This window comes from Emys orbicularis, chromosome 4 (assembly GCF_028017835.1).
Source record: "Emys orbicularis isolate rEmyOrb1 chromosome 4, rEmyOrb1.hap1, whole genome shotgun sequence".
In the NCBI taxonomy this organism is placed as follows: Eukaryota; Metazoa; Chordata; order Testudines; family Emydidae; genus Emys; species Emys orbicularis.
The window spans coordinates 90,218,741-90,239,231 of record NC_088686.1 but is presented as its reverse complement, the minus strand read 5'-3'; the positions used below and the strand labels follow the sequence as shown (position 1 = coordinate 90,239,231).

Below are 20,491 nucleotides of genomic sequence, written 5' to 3'. Positions count from 1 at the left end.
CTTTCACAAACAAGCAGCAGGGTGCTAAGGAAACAAAGTTTGAGTGTGGTTCCTCCGTTAGAATATGAAAACCTGGAATCTTACGCAAAGGGGACCATAAATTCACAGCTCCTCTTAAAATCATAGAGAAGAAGGGACCTTACACCTATTGACTTTCTGATGGGCGGGTATGGAATGCTTCTTATCTTGCACCTGCCTATGCACCAAGAGGAGATTATGTCAACACCCAGTCTGCATTGGATGACTTCACCGTAGAACCAACACAACAAGACATTGCACTGGAACCCCGGCGTGACAGACGGCCTGTCAGATCCAAACGACCACCTGCCTGGACTAGAGACTATGTTATGTAGTATCTACAATGTTTTCAGTGTAATATTTTTGCCAATAGTATAGTGTCTTGTTTCATATTTGTTCCTGTGGTTAGAACAACAATGTTTATTTTATTTGGGAAAGTTTCTTAAGAGAGGAGGGAATGTGGTGTTTAAATGCTGCTTGTATTATTAGAACTGGGAGCACTGGCTGTTGGGAGTCTGAAAGGACAGGAAACAGGAAGGAGGGGGGAGGAGTTGAGGAGGCTGAGTGAGAGTTACAGAGGGTGCAGCTGCAGCTTGGTAAAGAGGTTTCCACTGTAAAAATAAAGTCCTGTTGAAGCTTGTTAGTACCTTGCCTGGTTGATCCAACAGGGAGGAGCTGGAGTGAGAATTGGGAACCTCTAAAGGTGGCAGAGAGGAAAGGCATATGATTTAAAGGAAAAAATATTAAATTAAATGCCTGGATTCACAAGCTTTTCTGAGCAAAATACTGCATGTTTGTGTATACTGAAGAGCAAATAGCTATTTTCCAAGTAAATAAAGCAGCAATTGCAGAACAGTCTGTATTCACTATGCATGTACTTGGAATGATGTGTGAAAAAATATACTCATTCAAGACTAACTGCAGAGAGTCCACAGAAATCACTATGTTGGTATGGATTTTCATTGCATTAAATATCACAAACTGGACAGACTGCAAAGTCAGAGATCTTTAACTCAATGGCAATAAGGAAAGCAGGAATATTGGAGTTTGTTTTGTTTTTACTCCCTCACACGCTATCTGGGCACCATGGTTACAATGTCATTTCTAATGCTGCACCATTCCCATTAAGCCAAATATCCTTAACCCAGAATAAAACAAAAGACATGAGACCAGATTTTTCTGAGAGTGTCCAGGGCCATATTTTCAAAAGACCTCAGCACCTAAAATCAGGTACTTAAATAAGGAGTCTGATTTTCAGAAGTGCTCTGCTCTCCTTTGTGATACTCATGGCCAGATTTTCAAAGGTGCTCATCAGTCAACATGATGGGGAAATTGGGCCATTTATTTTTATACCAAAATAGGAGCTGAGCACTTGGAAAATCTGACACAGATTGGAGGTGCAGAGCACTTTGAATATTCTGGACTAACGGGTGGGTCCAGCCCCTTCCATGTGTATGGAAGTTTCAATACAAGAGAACAAGGGAAGATGTCAGGAACTCATGCATTTTTAGGGGCTCTATGTGGGTAGATCTGAGCCAGGACTGGTGGATCTCTTGGCTATTGCCCCCAACAGAAAGTACAATGGCCTTTGTGGCTATTTCAGTACTGATGATGAGTATTAAATGCGAAGCTGATCCATTTCAGCAATGAATACCACTCCGGGACTAGGATTTGTCCCCTCTTGAAGAAATGTTACCTTTTAAGACCTAGGAACTGAAATGTGAGAAAAATATGATTGCCCCTCCCCACACACACTTAGAAAGTTTTCTCTGTTTGCACATTGAGTACATATTAATTTGCTGTACCAGGAGGAACAAACTACTCTCCCTCAACAACCAATCTAAAGCTACCTCAAGCACATCCTTTTTTTACCACCTTGTCGATTCAATTTCTCACACTTTTTTCTTCTCTCATCTACATTTCAGTAAAGTCTCACCTTTCTCCTGCCCAATGCCACAGGCTAATCTGTAACAAACAAACAGAAAAGTCAGTCCAAAATTATGAAGCAGGGATGAGGGGAAAAAAATCATCAAGAAGATAGACATGTTGTACACAATTTATTACCCTGGCTCCTACCATCATAGGCTCAGGAGGTTGTTACGGTTCACCTAGCAATTCTAAGTTAGGGAACCACAGGAACTGCCTCCACTGCTATCACTCCTGTGGCCCATGTCAATGAAGCCACCTAAGCACCTGAAATGTAGCACCAAATACTGCTAATCCAACTGCCATATAGTACTCCAAAAGAAATTCTGTTGCTTACCCGCAGCAATAATGATGAAATAATTCTTTTCCCTTCTCCCACCACTGAAGCAATTATCAAGAACTGCAAGAGTTATTGAAAGTATGATAGGTTATAATAGATACAGCAGCAGTAATTACAGTGATCACCACTACACCATAAACCCATGTATGCCTTATTCAGAATAGAAGGCACTCTAATACCATGATGGGTGGCTGGATAGATAGTGGATAGATAGTGGAGGAGGTAACATCAATGATATCACACTTTTCTGAATGAGGGTGTTTTAGGCTGGAGGAGTTCAAAAAGTAGGAGTAAAGTTATGCTGCTGCTCAATGTACAGTCAAAAGGAAAGAAGGATGGTTTGTGATTAGCGCACTGGACTGAGATTCAAGTGATATGGGTTCAACTGACAACTCTGCAAAAGACTCTGGCACACCCTGGGCAAGTCACTTCACTTGTGTGTCTCAGTTCCCCATCTGTAAAATGGGGATAACACTTCCCTTCGGCAGAAGGGCATTGTGAGCATAAATGAATGAATGCTTGAGAGATACTCGGATGATACAATGATGGGGGCACGTAAATAGATATAAATATAGTTCAGAGCTCTCTCTCAGAAATTACAGGGTTAATATACGCCAGCTGGAAACACTACAGCCTCACCTTTCTCAAGGAGCAGGACCATGTCAGGGATGCAGCATTTAATTGATCTCCTCCCACTAGCTCTGTGTGCCTTTTGTAAATATTAGTTAGTAGGTATTAGGGCATTTCACACTCATCCTTTTTGTTCACATTTAATATATATTTTAAAACAACATACATTAGTGAATTGAGAGAGAAAGAAAAATCAAAGTCTGATCCTGTTTCTACCAATTCAACTATAATGAGGAGCAATAAAAGTAGAGGAACTGAGAATTATTGCTCCTCTTCATAAAGAGAGCATACAATACAATTTATGTAAATATACAATAAATATAATTTGCTAACATGTAATACCTCAAGGAATGTGAGGGCTACTGTATGGTGAAGAGGAAGATGTTGTTAATATAGGTATGAGAGGAAGATAAGAAAAGATTTCAATTCACCTACGATCACTTCACAATGACATGTGTAAAAATAGCTATTTAACGCACCTTCAAAGTTATTCTCTCATATTCCTGTGGCACTCACTGTAGTAGTATCTGAAGAGTTAAATGTAATAATTGAATACCATTTATAATCTACATCTGAAACCTGGACAGAATATTACAGATTAAAGGATACTATAAAGAGTAGAGACAGATCTACACCAAATACTCTTTGTCTTGGATATAGGGAATATTTATGGATTTGGTCCCTGGAAGACAGCTAAATACCCATTGAGTAAACCAATGTCAGGGCCGGCTCCAGGCACCAGCTTGGCAAGCAGGCGCTTGGGGCAGCCACTTCGGAGAGGGGCGGCACGTCCAGCTGTTCGGCGGCAATTCGGCGGACTGTCCCTCACTCCTGCTCGGAGCGAAGGACCTCCCGCCGAATTGCCGCCGCAGATCGCGATCGCGGCTTGTTTTTGTTTGTTTGGCTGCTTGGGGCGGCCAAAACCCTGGAGCTGGCCCTGACCAATGTAATAAGAAAGCACAACATTTTCTACATATCAAATCAATATATGACTTAACTATCTTTTCAGTGCTACATTATAAGAATTGCTATCTGAGAACACGTCTTAGTTAAGCATAGAAACAATATCAAAACACAATCTCATGAAAAAGGACAAATAGTAATTTAATTGATGGAGAGTGAACAGCATGCAGTAGTAATAACTAATACATGGCCCCAGTTAGAACCACCACCAAAAAAAGACTGGCAGCACTTGATCTCATTTAGCATCAGTCTGCATGCAAAAAAATATTGAATTCAAACTGCAAAAGCCAAAAGTAACTTCTACTGCAATTTTAGCTGGCAGCAGTGCAATGCTACAGAATGCATAACAACCAACCACAGCTTTACAGTGCTATTATATCCTTTCAAAGTGAATTCTAGGGAGCTTCATGATTTTAAAAAAAAAAAAAATCTATTTCTAAGTGAAAGTAACAACTAGAATTCAAAACAAACCCCAAAATGAGCTCTTTTTTGGGAGGTTCAAAAATGGGTAGGTAGAGTCTTAAAATGTCATTTTAAGAGAAAAATAATTCAGACCTTTGCATTTTTTCCTAGCAAGGGACAGAAATTAAAGTGCCAAACTACCACACAAGAAGCTACTTTTGTGGTACTTCTGGCCAAAACAGGAAATCCCCCAAAGTCTCACGATAAAGCCAGCTATCAAGGTTTTCTATTCAGTTTGGCAGACTCAAGAGGTCTCCTAACTTTGGGGCACTTTTCCTGACTTAACCTTACTGACTGAAATGCATCAGATAAAACAGTTCCCATGTTCTTCTTTTCAACCATAAATTAGTTCCAGCATTGGGAAAGAAAGTCACGGAGGAGTAAGGCCCTTTGGCATTACGTATAGGTGTATAAACATAGAATAAGACGTAAGGGGAAATAGAACTGATATGTAGAGTTAAATCCAGATATACCAATCTCAATGATAGATCATGAACATATGGAGAAAGCAAATCCATTATTTCATAAATCAAAAGATCCATGGGCAATTACTGAATCACTATCCATTATGCAATAAGGCTAGCCTCGAGTCATATTCTGTAAGGCGCTGAGCATCCTTGTCTCTCAGCAAGGTTACTGGGAATTATGGGTACTAAGCACCTCTGGCCTCTTTCAGGATTAGACCCTAAATCATAAGTCCTTAAAGTAATTATATAGTGTTTGGGCCAAATCCATCCCCTGATTTAAGTACATTGATTTCAGTGGAGTTGAAATCAATGCAATTAAACCCGGGATGGATTTGGCCGATTATGTTTAACAGAAATCAAGGGACTTGACTGGCAGTGATATACTGAACAAATAATAAGGTGTGGTTGCAGTTCAGCAAAATGGCCCATGAGGACCATGAATCTGGACATATTGTACTGCTATGCAGCACCAAAAAACCACTTGCCACCCTGTCCCAATGCACAAACCCCATTTACCAAGCACATATCATCCCATTTGCTAGAAATCAGAACGCTTTTATATCCAAGAAAACCAGTTCTGAGATGGTAAGAATATGAAATGAATTATAAGCAATCAGTGCCCCCTGAATTCCTGAAGGAATTCAGAAAGAACAACATAAAGGTGGTCTCTATTACTCACAAATCCTATGGACATATCAGCTGCTCTTTCCTGCTAACATGGTAGTTCGTGTCTGAGACTACCTGTCTCCAGAACTTTCCTACACACCAAGCCTGCCATCATGGGGAAAAGGAAGGGCACTCCTGTACTCCAAGATTGTGGCCTCTCAGAGAGCAGCCTTTGGGTATTCAGCACTAGCAGGCACCAAACATGTCTGAGGCTTGTTTTTCTACCTAGAAGAGCAGGAAGGGGCCCTTTCTAGTCACTTTCATCTTCCAGTAACAGCATAATGAATGTTTACAATGCAGGGAAGATTTTAATTTAGGAGAAACGTTTTAAACATTTTGCTTTTATCATCAATCTAATAAACTCTAGGGCATCCACATGTAACCTTCTACCCGATTTAACAGTGGGTATGGGAATACTTCAAATGTATCTGGTGAAGGAAAAAGAATACTCCAAGTACCACCTACATATTACCTAACAATAGACACCAAAGCAAACAGGTGCTGTGAATACTGATGAGCAATGGAGAGAGCAAATTCAACCTTTAAGAGTATGTCAACACTGCCATTAAAAAAAAAAAAACCATGACTTTTCCATGCCAACTGACTTGGGCTCCCGGGACTCAGGCTAAGGGGTGTTTAACTGCAGTGTAGATGTTCAGTCTTGGGCCAGAGCCCAGGCACTAGGATCTGTGAGGTGGGAGGGTCACAGAGTTCAGGCTCCAGCCTGAGCCTGAATGTCTACACTGCAATTAAACAGCCCTTTAGCTCGAGCCCTGTGAGCCTTAGTCAGCGAGCACGGACCAGCCGCGGGTGTCTAATTGCAGTGTAGACACATCCTAAGGTAGTAAGGTGGCACTTCCAGTGAAAAGGCATACCAGCCATTGGATAAAGGTTCTTGTGCATTGCAAGGTAAAGGGAATTCAACAGAACTCCACTCCCTCCTCTGCCACTTCTAGAAGCAGAGGCGTAACAGATCAAAATATGTACCTTCACTGGCAGCATGCCAGCACTTCTCTACCAGAAATTACCAACCAACTTTCATCCCCTCACAAGTCACTGAGGTAGTGTTTGTTCTTCTGAAGTGAATTCCTGACTGCTTTGTAATAGCAATTTTAGATTGCTGTGGAATTGTGCTATGAAAAATACTATCATCCATTCCCCTGCTATTAAACTAATATGACTTTATTTTACTGCTGTTATTTGTACACCCATTTAATGATTTTCTTTATTAGCAACATTGTTATTATTAAACTGCATTTTGCAGTACTTATAGACACGGTGCTGAGTGTAACATCCTGTTTCAATCAAATTACAGTGTGTTTTGATCACTGTCAGACTGTTCATACAGAAAAGGGTTTGCCACCACAGGATAGGGACAGCTGAGTTTCATAACAGGCTTCCAATAACCAAGCAGAGACATAGTACCATGAACATTGTTCTAGGTGAGTTTAGAGGAAAATATAAGCTTTCATTATGACGGGTGAACCTCAACTATCTAGGGAAGGGTTACCATACGTCCGGTTTTTCCCGGACATGTCTGGCTTTTTGGTAATCAAACCCCCGTCCGGGGGGAATTGCCAAAAAGCCGAACATGTCCGGGAAAAATACCAGCCGGGCACTTCCCCTCCCGGGCTCCAGCTGCTCTGCTCCTCCCCTGACTCTTCGGCTCTGTTTAAGAGCCGAGCTGCCCGAGCGATACTGGCTTCGGGCAGCCCCCTTGCCTCCGGACCCCAAGCCGCCGGCCGGGCACTTCCCCTCCCGGGCTCCAGCTGTTCTGCTCCGGCGGCGCAGAGTCCAGAGGCAAGGGGGCTGCCCGAAGCCGGTAGCGCTAGGGCAGCTCGGCTCTTAAACAGAGCCGAAGAGTCAGGGGAGGAGCAGAGCAGCCGGAGCCCGGGAGGGGAAGTGCCCAGTCGGGGGCGCAGGGTCCGGAGGCATGGGGCTGCCCGAAGCCGGAGCGCTACCGGCTTCACGGTTTGCCGGGCAGCCTCCAGACCCTACGCCCCCGGCTGGGCGCTTCCCCTCCCGGGCTCCAGCTGCGCTGGGGAAGCGCCGGCCGGGGGCACAGGGTCTGGGGGCTGCCCGGCAAACCGTGAAGCCGGTAGCGCTCGGGCAGCCCTTTTCGCATGGCTGGGAGGGAGGAGGGGGAGTTGGGGGGGGGACTTTGGGAAAGGGGTGGGGAAGGGGCGGAGTTAGGGCGAGGCCGGGGTGGGGAAGGGGCGGGGCCAGGGCCCATGGAGTGTCCTCTTTTTTATTTTTTAAATATGGTAACCCTAATCTAGGGCCAGTGCCTGAAGTCCAGACTTAGACAAAATGCTCACTGAAATCAAACAGTTAAATATCTGGCCTTTAGAGGATAGATTTAAATAAGCATGCAGAAGAGTGAGCACTTACCTGAACTTATTCAAAACCTCATTTGTCGATATAAGATGGGCTAGAAATCTTGTGAAATCTCCAGTATTTACTACACAACTCTGCAGCTAACTGATAGAGGCGCACGCTTGCACCCAGATAGATCACTGGGGCTTTACAAGAGACCTCAGGAGTGCCTGCATGTTATCAATTAGAGAATCAGGGCCTTAGATTGCAAGCTTTTTGGAGGAGAGACTGTCTTCATATGTATTTGCATAGCACATAGCACAATGGGGCCCCAGTCCTGACTGAGGCCTCTGGGTGCAACTGCAATATAACATTTTATAAATAATATTTGTTCATCATCTCTGATGCATAGGAAATACTAGGAGAACATAATTTGGTCCTTCCAAAAGCAGGATGTGCAAAAGCATGTAAAAACTGACAACAAAAGTTATCCAAACTTTTCCAAACTTTAGAAAAAGTCCCCTTGGGTACACTTAGGGTTGACATTTTTACAGAGTTGCTGGTCCCTCCTCTAATAAACCTCATCCTGGAGTTGTTATTCATTCAGTAGCTAGTGAAGTCAATGGTGCTTATTACAGTAGTAAATACATCTTAAATCAAACCTCAGATGTTTGCAATTGTTCACAGCACCAAATAATTATCATTTAGAGAAATCACTAGGATTTGAGAAACACCAAAAATAAACAAAAAGGATATATTAAAAAAAAATATTTGCTTCAACAGCTTTAGGTTTTCTTTGCAGTGACACATCACGGGCCAGATCCATGGCTCTTGCATATCAGCACAGATTCAGCTGAGGATCTGGACCCCTATATTTATGAAAAATCTACACATTTCAGTTAATAAAAATGTGCAATAATCACCACACCTGAAACTTTGTTCTTTTTGGCCTCTGTAAATCCCAGAAGTAAAATCAACATGCATTATGTGCACCATTTGTTACGTCAATGCAAATATGTTTAACATTAGGTTTCTCTGCAGAGGCCTCACAAAACTATAACAATAAAGCGATGCAAGGAAGATGATATCACCAAATGCCAAATAGGAATAAATGGCAACTGCCCACATTTCTCATCAAGTAATTGCTCACTGACTTCAGCACCAGCAAACAAGTTACACAGAGATTGCCCTGCATACACTACAACTTGAGAGGAAAGCACTTCTAAAGAAATCTCATGGTAGAAAACGTATTGCTACTCATGATCTTTTCTTTGCCTGAGCTAAGCAGTTTCACACAGCAGGATAATAGGTTCCCCTTTTTGCTAAAGCAACTGTTCCTGCAAAGCTGCTCTGTTTGGGTTCCAGCCTACACAGTAACCATATGTTTGCAAGAACTACTAAATGCCACATACAAAACGGCCTTCTGATGAAACCGATTAAAAGCACAATCTCCTCCCGGTGAATGGCATATTGATAGCACTGTATTGTTTTTAACTTCCATCATGATCGCAAGAAAATCGCTCCATTGTTTAGATAGTCAGTACAACTGAGGAATAAAAAAATTGCTCGAATATAGTGTTCCACTGTTTCAGGCCATTTCCTTTTGTATACCTCCAAATCCCCATTTTTAGAGTCCGACTTACTTTTCTGTTGAACGGAACAACCAGCATGGTTTCAGAGGAATAGCATAAGTAACAGCTGCATTTTACAATCTACGATTCAAAACCCTGATATTAAAAATTGAAATGGAATTTAGATTGAAATCTCTCTGCCTGAATATTGATTCTTATTGACAACTGTAATCATTGCATTTGTGTGCTATTTATTTTCAACATTAGGTCACATAGGACTGTAACTGATCATGTGCCACTCAAATCATTCTCTAAGTTTTTTTATTTTTTTCCTGGAGTTACACTGATCGCATATGGCATTCAAATGTCGACTTCAACTTTCTATTCATACCTTGGTAAATTGCAGTGGGAAGTAAAATCCAATTTTAAATCATGAGCTATTTACTGAAGTTCACATATGTATGCAAGCACTGCTTTTCTTGTTAAGATGACAGATTTCCTTTTTAATGCTTTTGGGCCAGATCCTCGGTTGCAGCTTCGGATCTGCCCCTTTATCTTTGCCAAAGTATATTAGTTTTTTATGAAATATGGAAATATGTGATAATTCCCTTTCTTTCCCTCATTTTAACTAACAGATACATTGGCAGCCAATGAATCCCTCATAAAGCATTTCACTCAGGAGCCCATTTAAGATGAAAAATTACATCTGGAAAAGTTGGCTCCGTTCCCCCCCTTTTAAATTCAACTCCAGTGTAATTTAGCAAAGAATATACAATTTTAAGATAAAGTAAAATTATTCATCTGAATTTCACAAGACTGATACTGAATGTTTCTTCAGTCTACTTATTAAATCAAAAGGGATCCATGGATAATTACTGAATCACAACACAAAGACTCAAAAGGGAATTGCAAGATATTTCAAAGAATACTGGAGTGATTCACAGTGATTGGGACTGATGAATATTAAAACCTAAATCAGAAATATTAAAAAAAGACATGAAGATGAGTAAGACATTCCACCACTCTGAAATATTTCACCTACACTCAAACCTTTGGTAAGCCTACAACTTCACTCTCTGCATTCTGACCCATTTCTTCTCTCACACACCTGCAGCTGTGAGGTACTCATATTCAAATATGAGTTAAATATGAGCTCCCATCATCCCTTAGATTAGGGGGCAGTTAGAGCTTAAAATGGGAAGTTATCACCCATTGTAGTGTTATCTGCAGATTTTATGGCAAGATGCTAGGAATAAGTGGATGGATGTATTTCCCTGATACACACCGACATACACACTGTGATTACATGCCCCAGGGACATAGAAGTTTACTGAGTACTTATTAACAAACAGAGAAATGTCAGTTATTTGTTGATAAGCATCAGGAAGCTAGAAAGCTTATGTCAACAGCAGTGTCATTTGACAATGTCTTCACCTAACATACCTAGTCTGTACACAGTATTAACTTTCCATCAGTGAACAATGTGACGGTAGGATAGTGTGTTATAGCTTTACCTTTCCTTTGCTGCACATGCTATGCCTCCGGCATTGTGAACATACTCTCTCCTAGGAAAATTTATATCTCAGAATGCTGCATAGTCAGCCCTGATTTTAACCTGTAATAGACAATGTTCCTATTTTGCCCATGGTTTATTGTACTCACACAGTAGAGAGTAATGTTTCTAGATTTCAATAACTTTTTAACATGTTTTCAGGCATCCTGCTGCCACTGCAGCATCTTTCCTGTGTTTAAGATGAAAAACAATAAACCTTAAGATAGGCTATGTTCAGATGTAAAACCCTCACTGCAGTAAGACTGTTCCAATGTTTATTTTATTTTTGCACTCTAATGGGGAAAACATTTATTATGATCTCAATTTCTGTTCTCTGGCTCCCTGCTTTGCATGGATACACAGTCCCCTTGTTATAATAGCAATGTATATCAAGCTTATTGTTGTGAAACATTTTGTTTCATCACAAAAGCTTTAGGTTATTGTAGAGCAATCAGCTTTCCTGTGAAAAAGGTAAGGGCATAAATAAGCTGGAGTAACCAGGTAAAGAGTCAGAAATCTCTCAAAGTATCTGGGGTGGAGGTGAGGGGAAATGGAATAATTTGAAGAAGAGACACTCTGAACTTACAACCATGGAAGAAGCTGGAATCTCTATGATTTAAGAGAGAAGAATGAATCTTAAAGACGAACAGCAGACAAAACAAGAGAACTCCAAGTAAAATAGCTTTCTGTACTCACCTAGTGCTGAAAACTAGAACAGGGAAAAAAGGCAGCAAGTAACAAGCTGAGATGAATTTCATATTGTAGATTGTCTTTTGATTTTTTTTTCTGTGTTTCTTTCTCTGTATCCTCTTCTTTCTCTCCCCCTGCTTCTGATTTCCACAGCTCTTCTTCTCAGAGCAGCATGCTCCAGTGTGCAAAGGTCTGTAGATCTGGAAAAGGAGACAGACCAACAGACTGACTAATGAAGGGAGCTTAGAGTGGGGTTTGAGCTTCAGGAGTGATGTCACAGGCAATGGAGCTGCTGCTGCAAGCCTACTGCCTGATAGGCTGTGATTATTCAACACAGTGACTCTATTGATGTCCTGAAGGATTTGTTAGTACTAGCAGTTTAAGTGGCAACTAGGGAGGGAAAACACAGTGGATGGCACTTAACTCTAAGGTTATAAGAGTGCATCTCTGACTTGTAGATTTTGCCTGGAAGAGTGAAGAAAAACAATACATAACAAATCTACTCTAGTTATAAGTTGTATTGCCTACCAGAAAGGGATCTGTACAAAGTTCATTGTAGAAAAGTAGGTACTACTTATTTAAGGTAACAGACAATCAACCTGATGCATCCTGCCTAGAAAAGCTGTCCTCTGCAAAGTAGGAATTAAACCTTATTGTTCTAATTTGATATTCATACAATTACAGCTTGATGCTAGTAGTAAAATGAGAAGAGAGGAAATAGGTTTATATATTTTGAAACATTTATGTCATCTTTACAAAACCTTAATTGTCAAGCAAAACTCTTAAAAGGCTTCAGATTTGTGTTGTTTTTTTTTCCTTTCTGTGTTTATGGGCTTTCTGATCTTGATTTAAACAAGTCAGTGGTTGATAGAGGTGCTTTCAGATTTTAATCGGCTATTTCCTCTCTTGGGGGTTAAACTCATCAGGTAGTAAGAATGAAGCCCCTCACTTTCTCTTCTCAAATAGTGTGTGTCAGAAATAAAAGATCCTAAATGTCCTTACCTTGCAAGGGATACAGGCTACAGTGCACAGCACATAATAAATGTTCAGCATAAGTATGGCAGAAGTGTAGAATTTAAACAAAGTAGTTTTATGTAATGAGAACAGCTTTTTCTGCAAAGCAAAAAAGGCAGCCTTGGTCATAAGGAAAGGGAGCTCGAGTTGTTTGCATACTTACTTGCTCATGTAAAAGGGGTCTGAATTTTTAAAGTTCAATAATGTATTATAGAGGGAAGCTCTCAGATTGTAACCCACGTTTCTATTGCTCTCTGTTGAGTAGAATGGGAGACATTTGAACACCATTACAATAATTACAGATTCACTAATTGCAGTGAGTGGGAGCTCGGACCACAATACCGGTCTCTAGGGAATTAGTCAGACTTTCCCAACACACACAAATAAAACCAATACAATCTAACTCACGTGTGAAGTGTGTGTCATTTGGGAAATAAAACGACAGCACACACCGCTAAAAAAAAGGAAATCTGACCTCTCCCCCAATCAGTGTTTTCTGGTAGGAGCTTCCTGGTTCAATATGGTTGGTCCGCAGTTCAGCACGATTCTCCACAGCTCAGGAACTATATTAATTTGAGGCAATATTTTTGTTGTTTTGCACATTACACACCACTACCAAAGAGGGTCATGTTACCATGGTTACTCATGATTGGATAGTAAAAAGGTCATAAAAAGCGCAGCCTGCCTGTCAGTTTCTCGCCCAGAAAATGCCAAACTTTCCAGGCTACCAGACACCTCACCTACAGCCATATGCCAATAGTTTAATCCTTCCCTCATCCCCTTACGTGCATACAAAGGGGACTGACGAAAGGGCAACGGTGCCTCAGGGGAATGCACCAAAGCCAGATGAGCCTAGAGTGAGCTTTTGGAACCTCATATACTTCTACAACCTGAACAATTCTTTCTGAATTCTGTTACTGTTCTCCCTCTTCACAGAAGTTGTGTCTTTTGTGGGAAATTACAGTGCCAGAAGTCTTTTTTTCTTGACATTTTGGCCATGCTGTCATGAGAGAGATCAAATCCACAAATGGCAAATCGGTATGCGACAGAGATTGTATTGTATAGCTACACAGAAGTACTGTAAGTGACCATCATTCTACCACTTGTATTCAGCACTCTGGCTTGCATTTGCTACATCCTAACCAGACAAAACTGCTGAATGCAGAGATGCATGAAAATATGCTCTGTGTCTGATTAATGATGCATTTGTGCAGTGTCAAGCACAACAGGGCCCTTCCCTTTCACAATACAAATAAGTAATGATTCCATGAAGGCATTTAGTCAGATTAACCAACAATATCCTCTTAAGCAGGCTGTCCTCATATCCCTATAGTAAAGAATATCTCAGGTGTGTTTGTGCGGGGGCAAGAATATCTCAGGTAGGCTGAGGCGGGGGTGGGGGGGGGAGAGGGAGCCCTTGTTACATGATCCAAGAAATCCTTGGGCATCTGGGGAAGATAGACATTCCCCCCCCCCCCCCCCCCCGGCCATATCACCCCAATGTAAACAGCATCTTGGTGCATGTTAGTCACACCTATTCAATGCCAAACTGGGAGCTCTGGAGAGTGCCATCCCCCAACTACCAGGCCCTGTGCACATACGCCCTATGATCCCCACCCACCCAGAGTGTTTTGTAGAAAACCCCTGTACCCCAAATAGAGCTCTGTGGATGGAGAGGTCTCCAGCACACCCAGAAGCATTCTGCATATATATGCCCTGCACAAAGCTAAAGCCCCCAAGCATTAAGGGGGTCACAAGAGCAACTAATGCAAACCTATAGCCAACTGTCTCCCTAAAAGACAGCATTTGCACACACAAAATGGTTAACTATGGACATAAATGCCAGCTGTAAATGCAAGTGAGAGCACAAGAGAATCCACATTTTTGCAGGCAAACCTCTTGTGCTGTCCTTGGAAAAACTTGGCCACTAGTATTCAGATGCTGCTGTTGTATGCACAGCCTTCTTGATTTAAGCCATATAAAACGTGGAGAACTGACCTTGTTTTTCCACCTTTCATTTTGCTATATCTTTTAGAACTTGTCATTTTAACAGCAGTGTTAATTTTTTTAAATGATTAATAGCTATTTTTATAAAATAAATTGCAGATTGTTTCTGATTGTCATTTGGTTTATAAAAGTAGCATTTTCAACATGCAAAGAATTAATTAAATATCTGGCAGCATTTATATATTAACTTATAATAATTGAATTAATTAAAAAACTATTAGGGGGGAAATATTCCATACAAAGAAATCCAACATGCCCAAGTTTGAGGAAATCAAGGATTACCATTCCATGGCTGGAATTATGCACAGTCTTATTAAATAAAATAATTGCAACCAGTCTGGCGAGTAAAAGTTCTTCTGATTATATGGTCCTTTGCCAATACTCATATGCCCTGAATATAAAATAACTGAACAGGAAACAACGGTACTGGTACTATACAATAACTTCCAGTAATGCAATAATTTTATTTTCATAACACCAATGAAACTTATTGTCACACAAATTCCTGCAGACTTGGTTACACACACTGACAGTTTGGAAGCACCATTCTGTACTTTGTTAGGTACTTTTGAGGGGGAAGATGAAGCTAGAGATCCCTTTTTGAAATATAAACACATCTTTCACATATTAGAAAGACATCCATGTATGCATGTGTTTTCACATTATCTAATATAATGAACCCGCAGTCTTGAGTGGATACTTTGAGAAGCTACCATAGTAATAGAGAATCTATCAGCTGTTTAAAATGATAAAGTACACATGTTTTGTCTATTTGAAATGTGCAAATGTACTAAAGAGAAGTGGAGGAAAACAGATTACATAACAAAATATTAACATCTTGCTGCAGACTATTTATCCCAAACCGTTATTTCTAGTGTTTGGGCTATGCTGTTTCTGTGCAAATTTCACAATAAGGTAGTAAACTTGGCCACCTCACTCTTATATAGCACTTTTTATCAGTAGATTAACAAGCTTTACAAAGGGGTCAGTATCACTATCTCCATTTTACAGCTGGGGAAACTGAGGCACGATAGGACGGTGATAGTCACAGTCCAATGCTCTGTCCACTGGGAAACACTGCCTCTCATATACCATACTACCACTGTGTTTCACAGAAAGTGAGCTGATATTTTAAAACTGACAAACTATTACACAGATTTCTAATAGATTCCTCTTTTTGACTCCTTACAGGAGGTGAAGTCCTTTTGACATTCCACTTATCTCTATTTTACAGGGACAAAGACACACATGTAGAATTATACAAGCTAGTAGCATAGCTAGTAATAACGATAAAATATTCCAAATAAGAGCAGATTAATGATTCTCTTTAAATAAGAGAGCAAATAAAAGGCTACAAAGGACAGAAGTTTGGATGGTTTTAGTTGGGATTTCTATCATCCATTTGATTTAATGTTCCTTAATGATATCTGACTATAGCCACATCCTTATTTCTGGTCAATTAATGTGACAGCTTCAAGTTGTTTTGCATTCTTGAATAGATCATAGTATTCTGCAAGTCTTCTCTCCAGTGAAGAATGAAAGAGATTGATTTAATGGGCACTGTGGTTGACAACAAGACACGTTTATCACAACCAGCACATGGAACAGTGTGCTTTACCTGTGCTTCATGACACATGTATAGAACATTGATAAGTCAGCTGGTTCTCAGTGGACAGAAGCAGATAGTCACAAGTAAGTACAAGCAGCAAGAACTGGGTTTTGTTTTCATATATTGCAAATCTGTGTCCTTTTTTTCTATTCACCAGCAACCCTAGATTTCCTTCAGCATTTCATTTTGTCACTTTCTATCCATCATTCTAATTATAGGACCCTTTGGTGTTGCAAACTTCTCACAGTTTACAGTGCATTACAGTAATGACCTAAATGCTTGCTGTGCAGCGCTAAGTGCTCTCAACCCCCACTGAAGTCAATAGGAGTCAAGGTATATTCATAGGAAGGGCCTCCAAGATGCGACCCTCAGCATCATTGAGGCATTGTGTTAATGTGGTGCTTCGTGCTTTGTTTAAATTATTAATAAAGGTGCTCACTAGATGCCTCACATTGCCATTGGTCACTATTACCTTTGTTGTCCTTCAGACAGTTTTCTTTTTGTGCAACGGTGCTCACATTCAAGACTATCTGGTTGATTTAGAGTAAGCGTCTGAGAGACATAGCATCATATGCGTTACTAGAACCCAAATATAGTCCATCTATTTGTTCCCTTAATCTAATAATTTTATAATTCTATCAAAAAGCAATCAAGTTTGTCTAGCATGATTCAGGGTCCTACATAGGAAATATTTAAAATCACATAGTTAAGCCAATCAGAACTTGAGATTCAGCTCTAGAAAGATTGAGAGGACACACCAGGACTACTTTCAAAGTATTAAAATGTCTAATTTAAATATCACATGCAAAAACAATGTTAGAATAGCAACAAAGCATGCATTGATACATGCTGCTTCATTTTTACACAGCTAAGAAATTGATGCAATTGCCTCAGGCTTGTACTTTACTATCCCCAGTACAAAAAAATCCTGGCTATCACATTATTTATCAGCTTCAATCTCAACGGAGGCAGCAAAAGTTGCCATAGAGGTCACTTTCAAAAATTGGAGAGGTTATACATCATGTAATAATTTAACTAAGGGCCCCCTTTAAATATAAAACGAATAGGTTCAAAATTAAAGATCAGTTCAAAAATAAAATGCATTTGGATAAAGTTTATCTTTAGCAAATATGTTAGATGCACGCACAAAGTAGTTTATACGAGTTTGACAAAGATCTGAGAGAACCGCAGTGTAGCTTTTAAATGTATATTAAATAAACCTTACGTTTGATATATTATCTCTATACCAGGGGTCGGCAACTTTCGGCACGCGGCTCGCCAGGGTAAGCACCCTAGCGGGCCGGGCCAGTTTATTTACCTGCTGACGCGGCAGGTTCGGCCGATCGCGGCCCCCACTGGCTGCGGTTCGGGCGTCCCCGGCCAATGGGGGCGGCGAGAAGCAGCGCGGGCGAGCGATGTGCTGGCCGCGGCTTCTCGCCGCCCCCATTGGGACGGCGACCCGCGGCCAGTGGGGGCCGCGATCGGCCGAACCTGCCACGTCAGCAGGTAAATAAACTGGCCCGGCCCGCCAGGGTGCTTACCCTGGCGAGCCGCGTGCCGAACATTGCCGACCCCTGCTCTATACACTTCACTGAAACTTATTCTTTAAAAACATGCATTGCAAACAGTATATGTTTCAGGTTGGTATATACTGTAGCACATTCACAAAATGTGTGTACACACACAAAAATATATATCATTTTCTTCCCTCCTGTCAAAAGCCAGCTTTTTCTTCTCTTCTCAGTATTTGTAGTGATGAAGTTTTGTACTGGCAGCAGTCCATTTCTTTTCTCTCTCTTTTTTTAAACACCTCTCCCCCCCCCAAAAAAAAGATGCTTGAAACAATTTAAGCTACCACAGAAGAGAGTCTTATCTGTCCTGTCTCACCCATATAATCTCAAATCCTTTAACCTGTAAAGCAATTTTTAACTCAGTCCTGAAATTCTCCTGAGCACAGGCTGGAGAGCAAACTAAATGTATACCATATCTTCATAACTTTTGAAGGAGGAAAATAATCTCTCTAATGGACACTGAGGATTTCATGATTATTTCATTCAGAGTTTCACAATCATGCTATCAGAAACAAAATAAGTACATTATTTCATTCTGAAAAAGTGCTGTTTTTTCCACTATTTTAACAGGGATGATTACATATTAAATACCCAACTCACCTGGGTTGCCTAACTTGGGTGGAGGGCATATGATAGTTTACATAACTATTGGAACTACAAATGCCTTCAAAAGTAATAATTCTGGGAATGGCAGCAAGACATTAACCATTCAAAGTCCACGGACCTCTGGACACGACAACTAATAGGCCTTAGATAGTTAATTTCCAGGAAATTGAAAACTACATGGATTTCTGAACTTCCCTGTTGGCAAAGATACCCTATTTCATTTTATAACCAAAAGGCAGAAGGGGGAAGTCTGATTCTGCTCTTAGTTATACTGTTAAATTAGTATAACGGCACTGGCTTCACTGAAGTTATCCTGACATGCATCACTGTGCAATCAAAATTATCCACATAGTATTCAAAGGGCCTGCACTGTACAGCTGGGGTGGGCAGAAACCCTAAGATGTAGCCTTCCATTTGTGATCCTAGTTGTTTCAAAAGCTGCTGCAAACACCTTTCTGTTACACCTGTGAAGTAGGTCATCTGTATTAGCTTCCAATTCATTTCTGGGTGCAATCTAAGGTACTGTCTGAGGGTCCTCTTGGAATTGTATGACACTATATGGGAGAGAGGAGTGATACTGCACTCCTGGCAAAGTGGAAACATGCAGTAGTAATTCCAATACGAAAACCAGGCCAACTATCCATGAAAGTTGTTACCTGTACACCAACTGCCCTTATGTTCGGGCTTGATAAAATTGTGGTGAGAATGGCGAATGAAAGATTCTTTCCCTATGTCATTATTGATGAGGTGCAGAGTGGATTTAGGAAAAGACGATGCACTATTGAACGCATTGTTAAATTAGAAACTAAAATACAAGAAAGTATGAGGCACAAAGGTTTCATGATAGCTCTCTCGCTAAATATCAAAGAAGCATATGACATGCTGTGGAGGGAAAGCTTGTACAAAGGAGGTGCACCAGGGATAAGAGGAAGAATGTATGGGTGAATCAGAGAATTTTTGAGTAAAAGAACCCATACAGGTCAGAGTTCGGAAAGTTATGTTGCATATATATTAAAAGTGGAGAAGTGTTATCAGCCTGACTATTTAATATTATGATAAATGTTCTCCCAGAATAAGTAAGTGCCAGGATAGCTATCACTCTGTTCACAGATGATTAGGTTGTGTGGTTTAGGAGCCGGAATAATGAGGTGGCAGAAAAGAGATTCAACAGTATTACGAGAGACCTCTGACTGGGGAAATGCAAGTGGATTCAAGTTCTCCAGTCCTACAATCAAAGGATTGTTCTTTACAAAAGAATGTAAACTGCATCAGTATGGAGAACAGACAGATATATTTAAAAGGTCCAAATTCTTTGGGGTAATATTTGATACTAAATTACTTGGAAAGATCATATAAACAATGTTAAAGATAAATGTACAGGAAGAATTAACCTGCTTAAAAGTCTTGCTGGGATAATGGGGGGGGAGATAAGTAAACACTTACGGTATACAGATCCTTAACCAGTTATTGACTATGGCACCCCAGTTTTTGGGTCAGCATCAAAATCAGAACTTAAAAAGTAAGATTCAATACAATCCCATGCACTATGAATTGCAGGCAGTGCATTTATTACAGCAACGATATGCACTACAGATAGCTTCTAGTGAAATGCCAGTTACAAGGCAAATGAGATTGCTGTACCCAACTTTCTGAGCCAAAGTTAATGAGAACTGCAATGATGACCGTACCAAATATATGAGAATTGTTGTGAATTTGATAGGTCAGCTATAGCTCATGATGTTGGGAGTCCACATGCCATCTGAGTTAAAGTGTGGATGGAGGAGTTTAAAGACAAGGAAAAGCTGAACAAAGTCAAAACTTCCAGTCAAGGGAAAATTTGTTATGGATGGAAAGTCACATGTCCAAATGTGGTTTTAGATTTTTTTTTTTTTTTAATATAAACTAAGAGGTAAAAAGAGACAGTTGGTATAAGAAATGAAGTACACCCTTATATAAATGACTAATGTAGTCTGGTCAAATATATATAGATTAGACCACAAATTGGTGGGAGGAAACAGGACGAGTAGGGATGCCGTATTGTATATTAAAACTCAGAATGAGTATATTTAACAGAATATCTGAA

General features: G+C 40.5%; 1 protein-coding gene across 1 annotated transcript in view; it reads right to left on the bottom strand.

Annotated features, from left to right (window-relative positions):
* Positions 1 to 11,669, bottom strand: part of LUZP2 (leucine zipper protein 2) — a 359,428-nt gene extending 347,759 nt beyond the window's left edge. Inside the window, exon 1 of the mRNA XM_065404319.1 lies at positions 11,608 to 11,669. Coding sequence (XP_065260391.1) covers positions 11,608 to 11,669 — 62 coding nt within the window. The remainder of the gene's footprint in view (positions 1 to 11,607) is intronic.
* Positions 11,670 to 20,491: the final 8,822 nt, after the last annotated feature.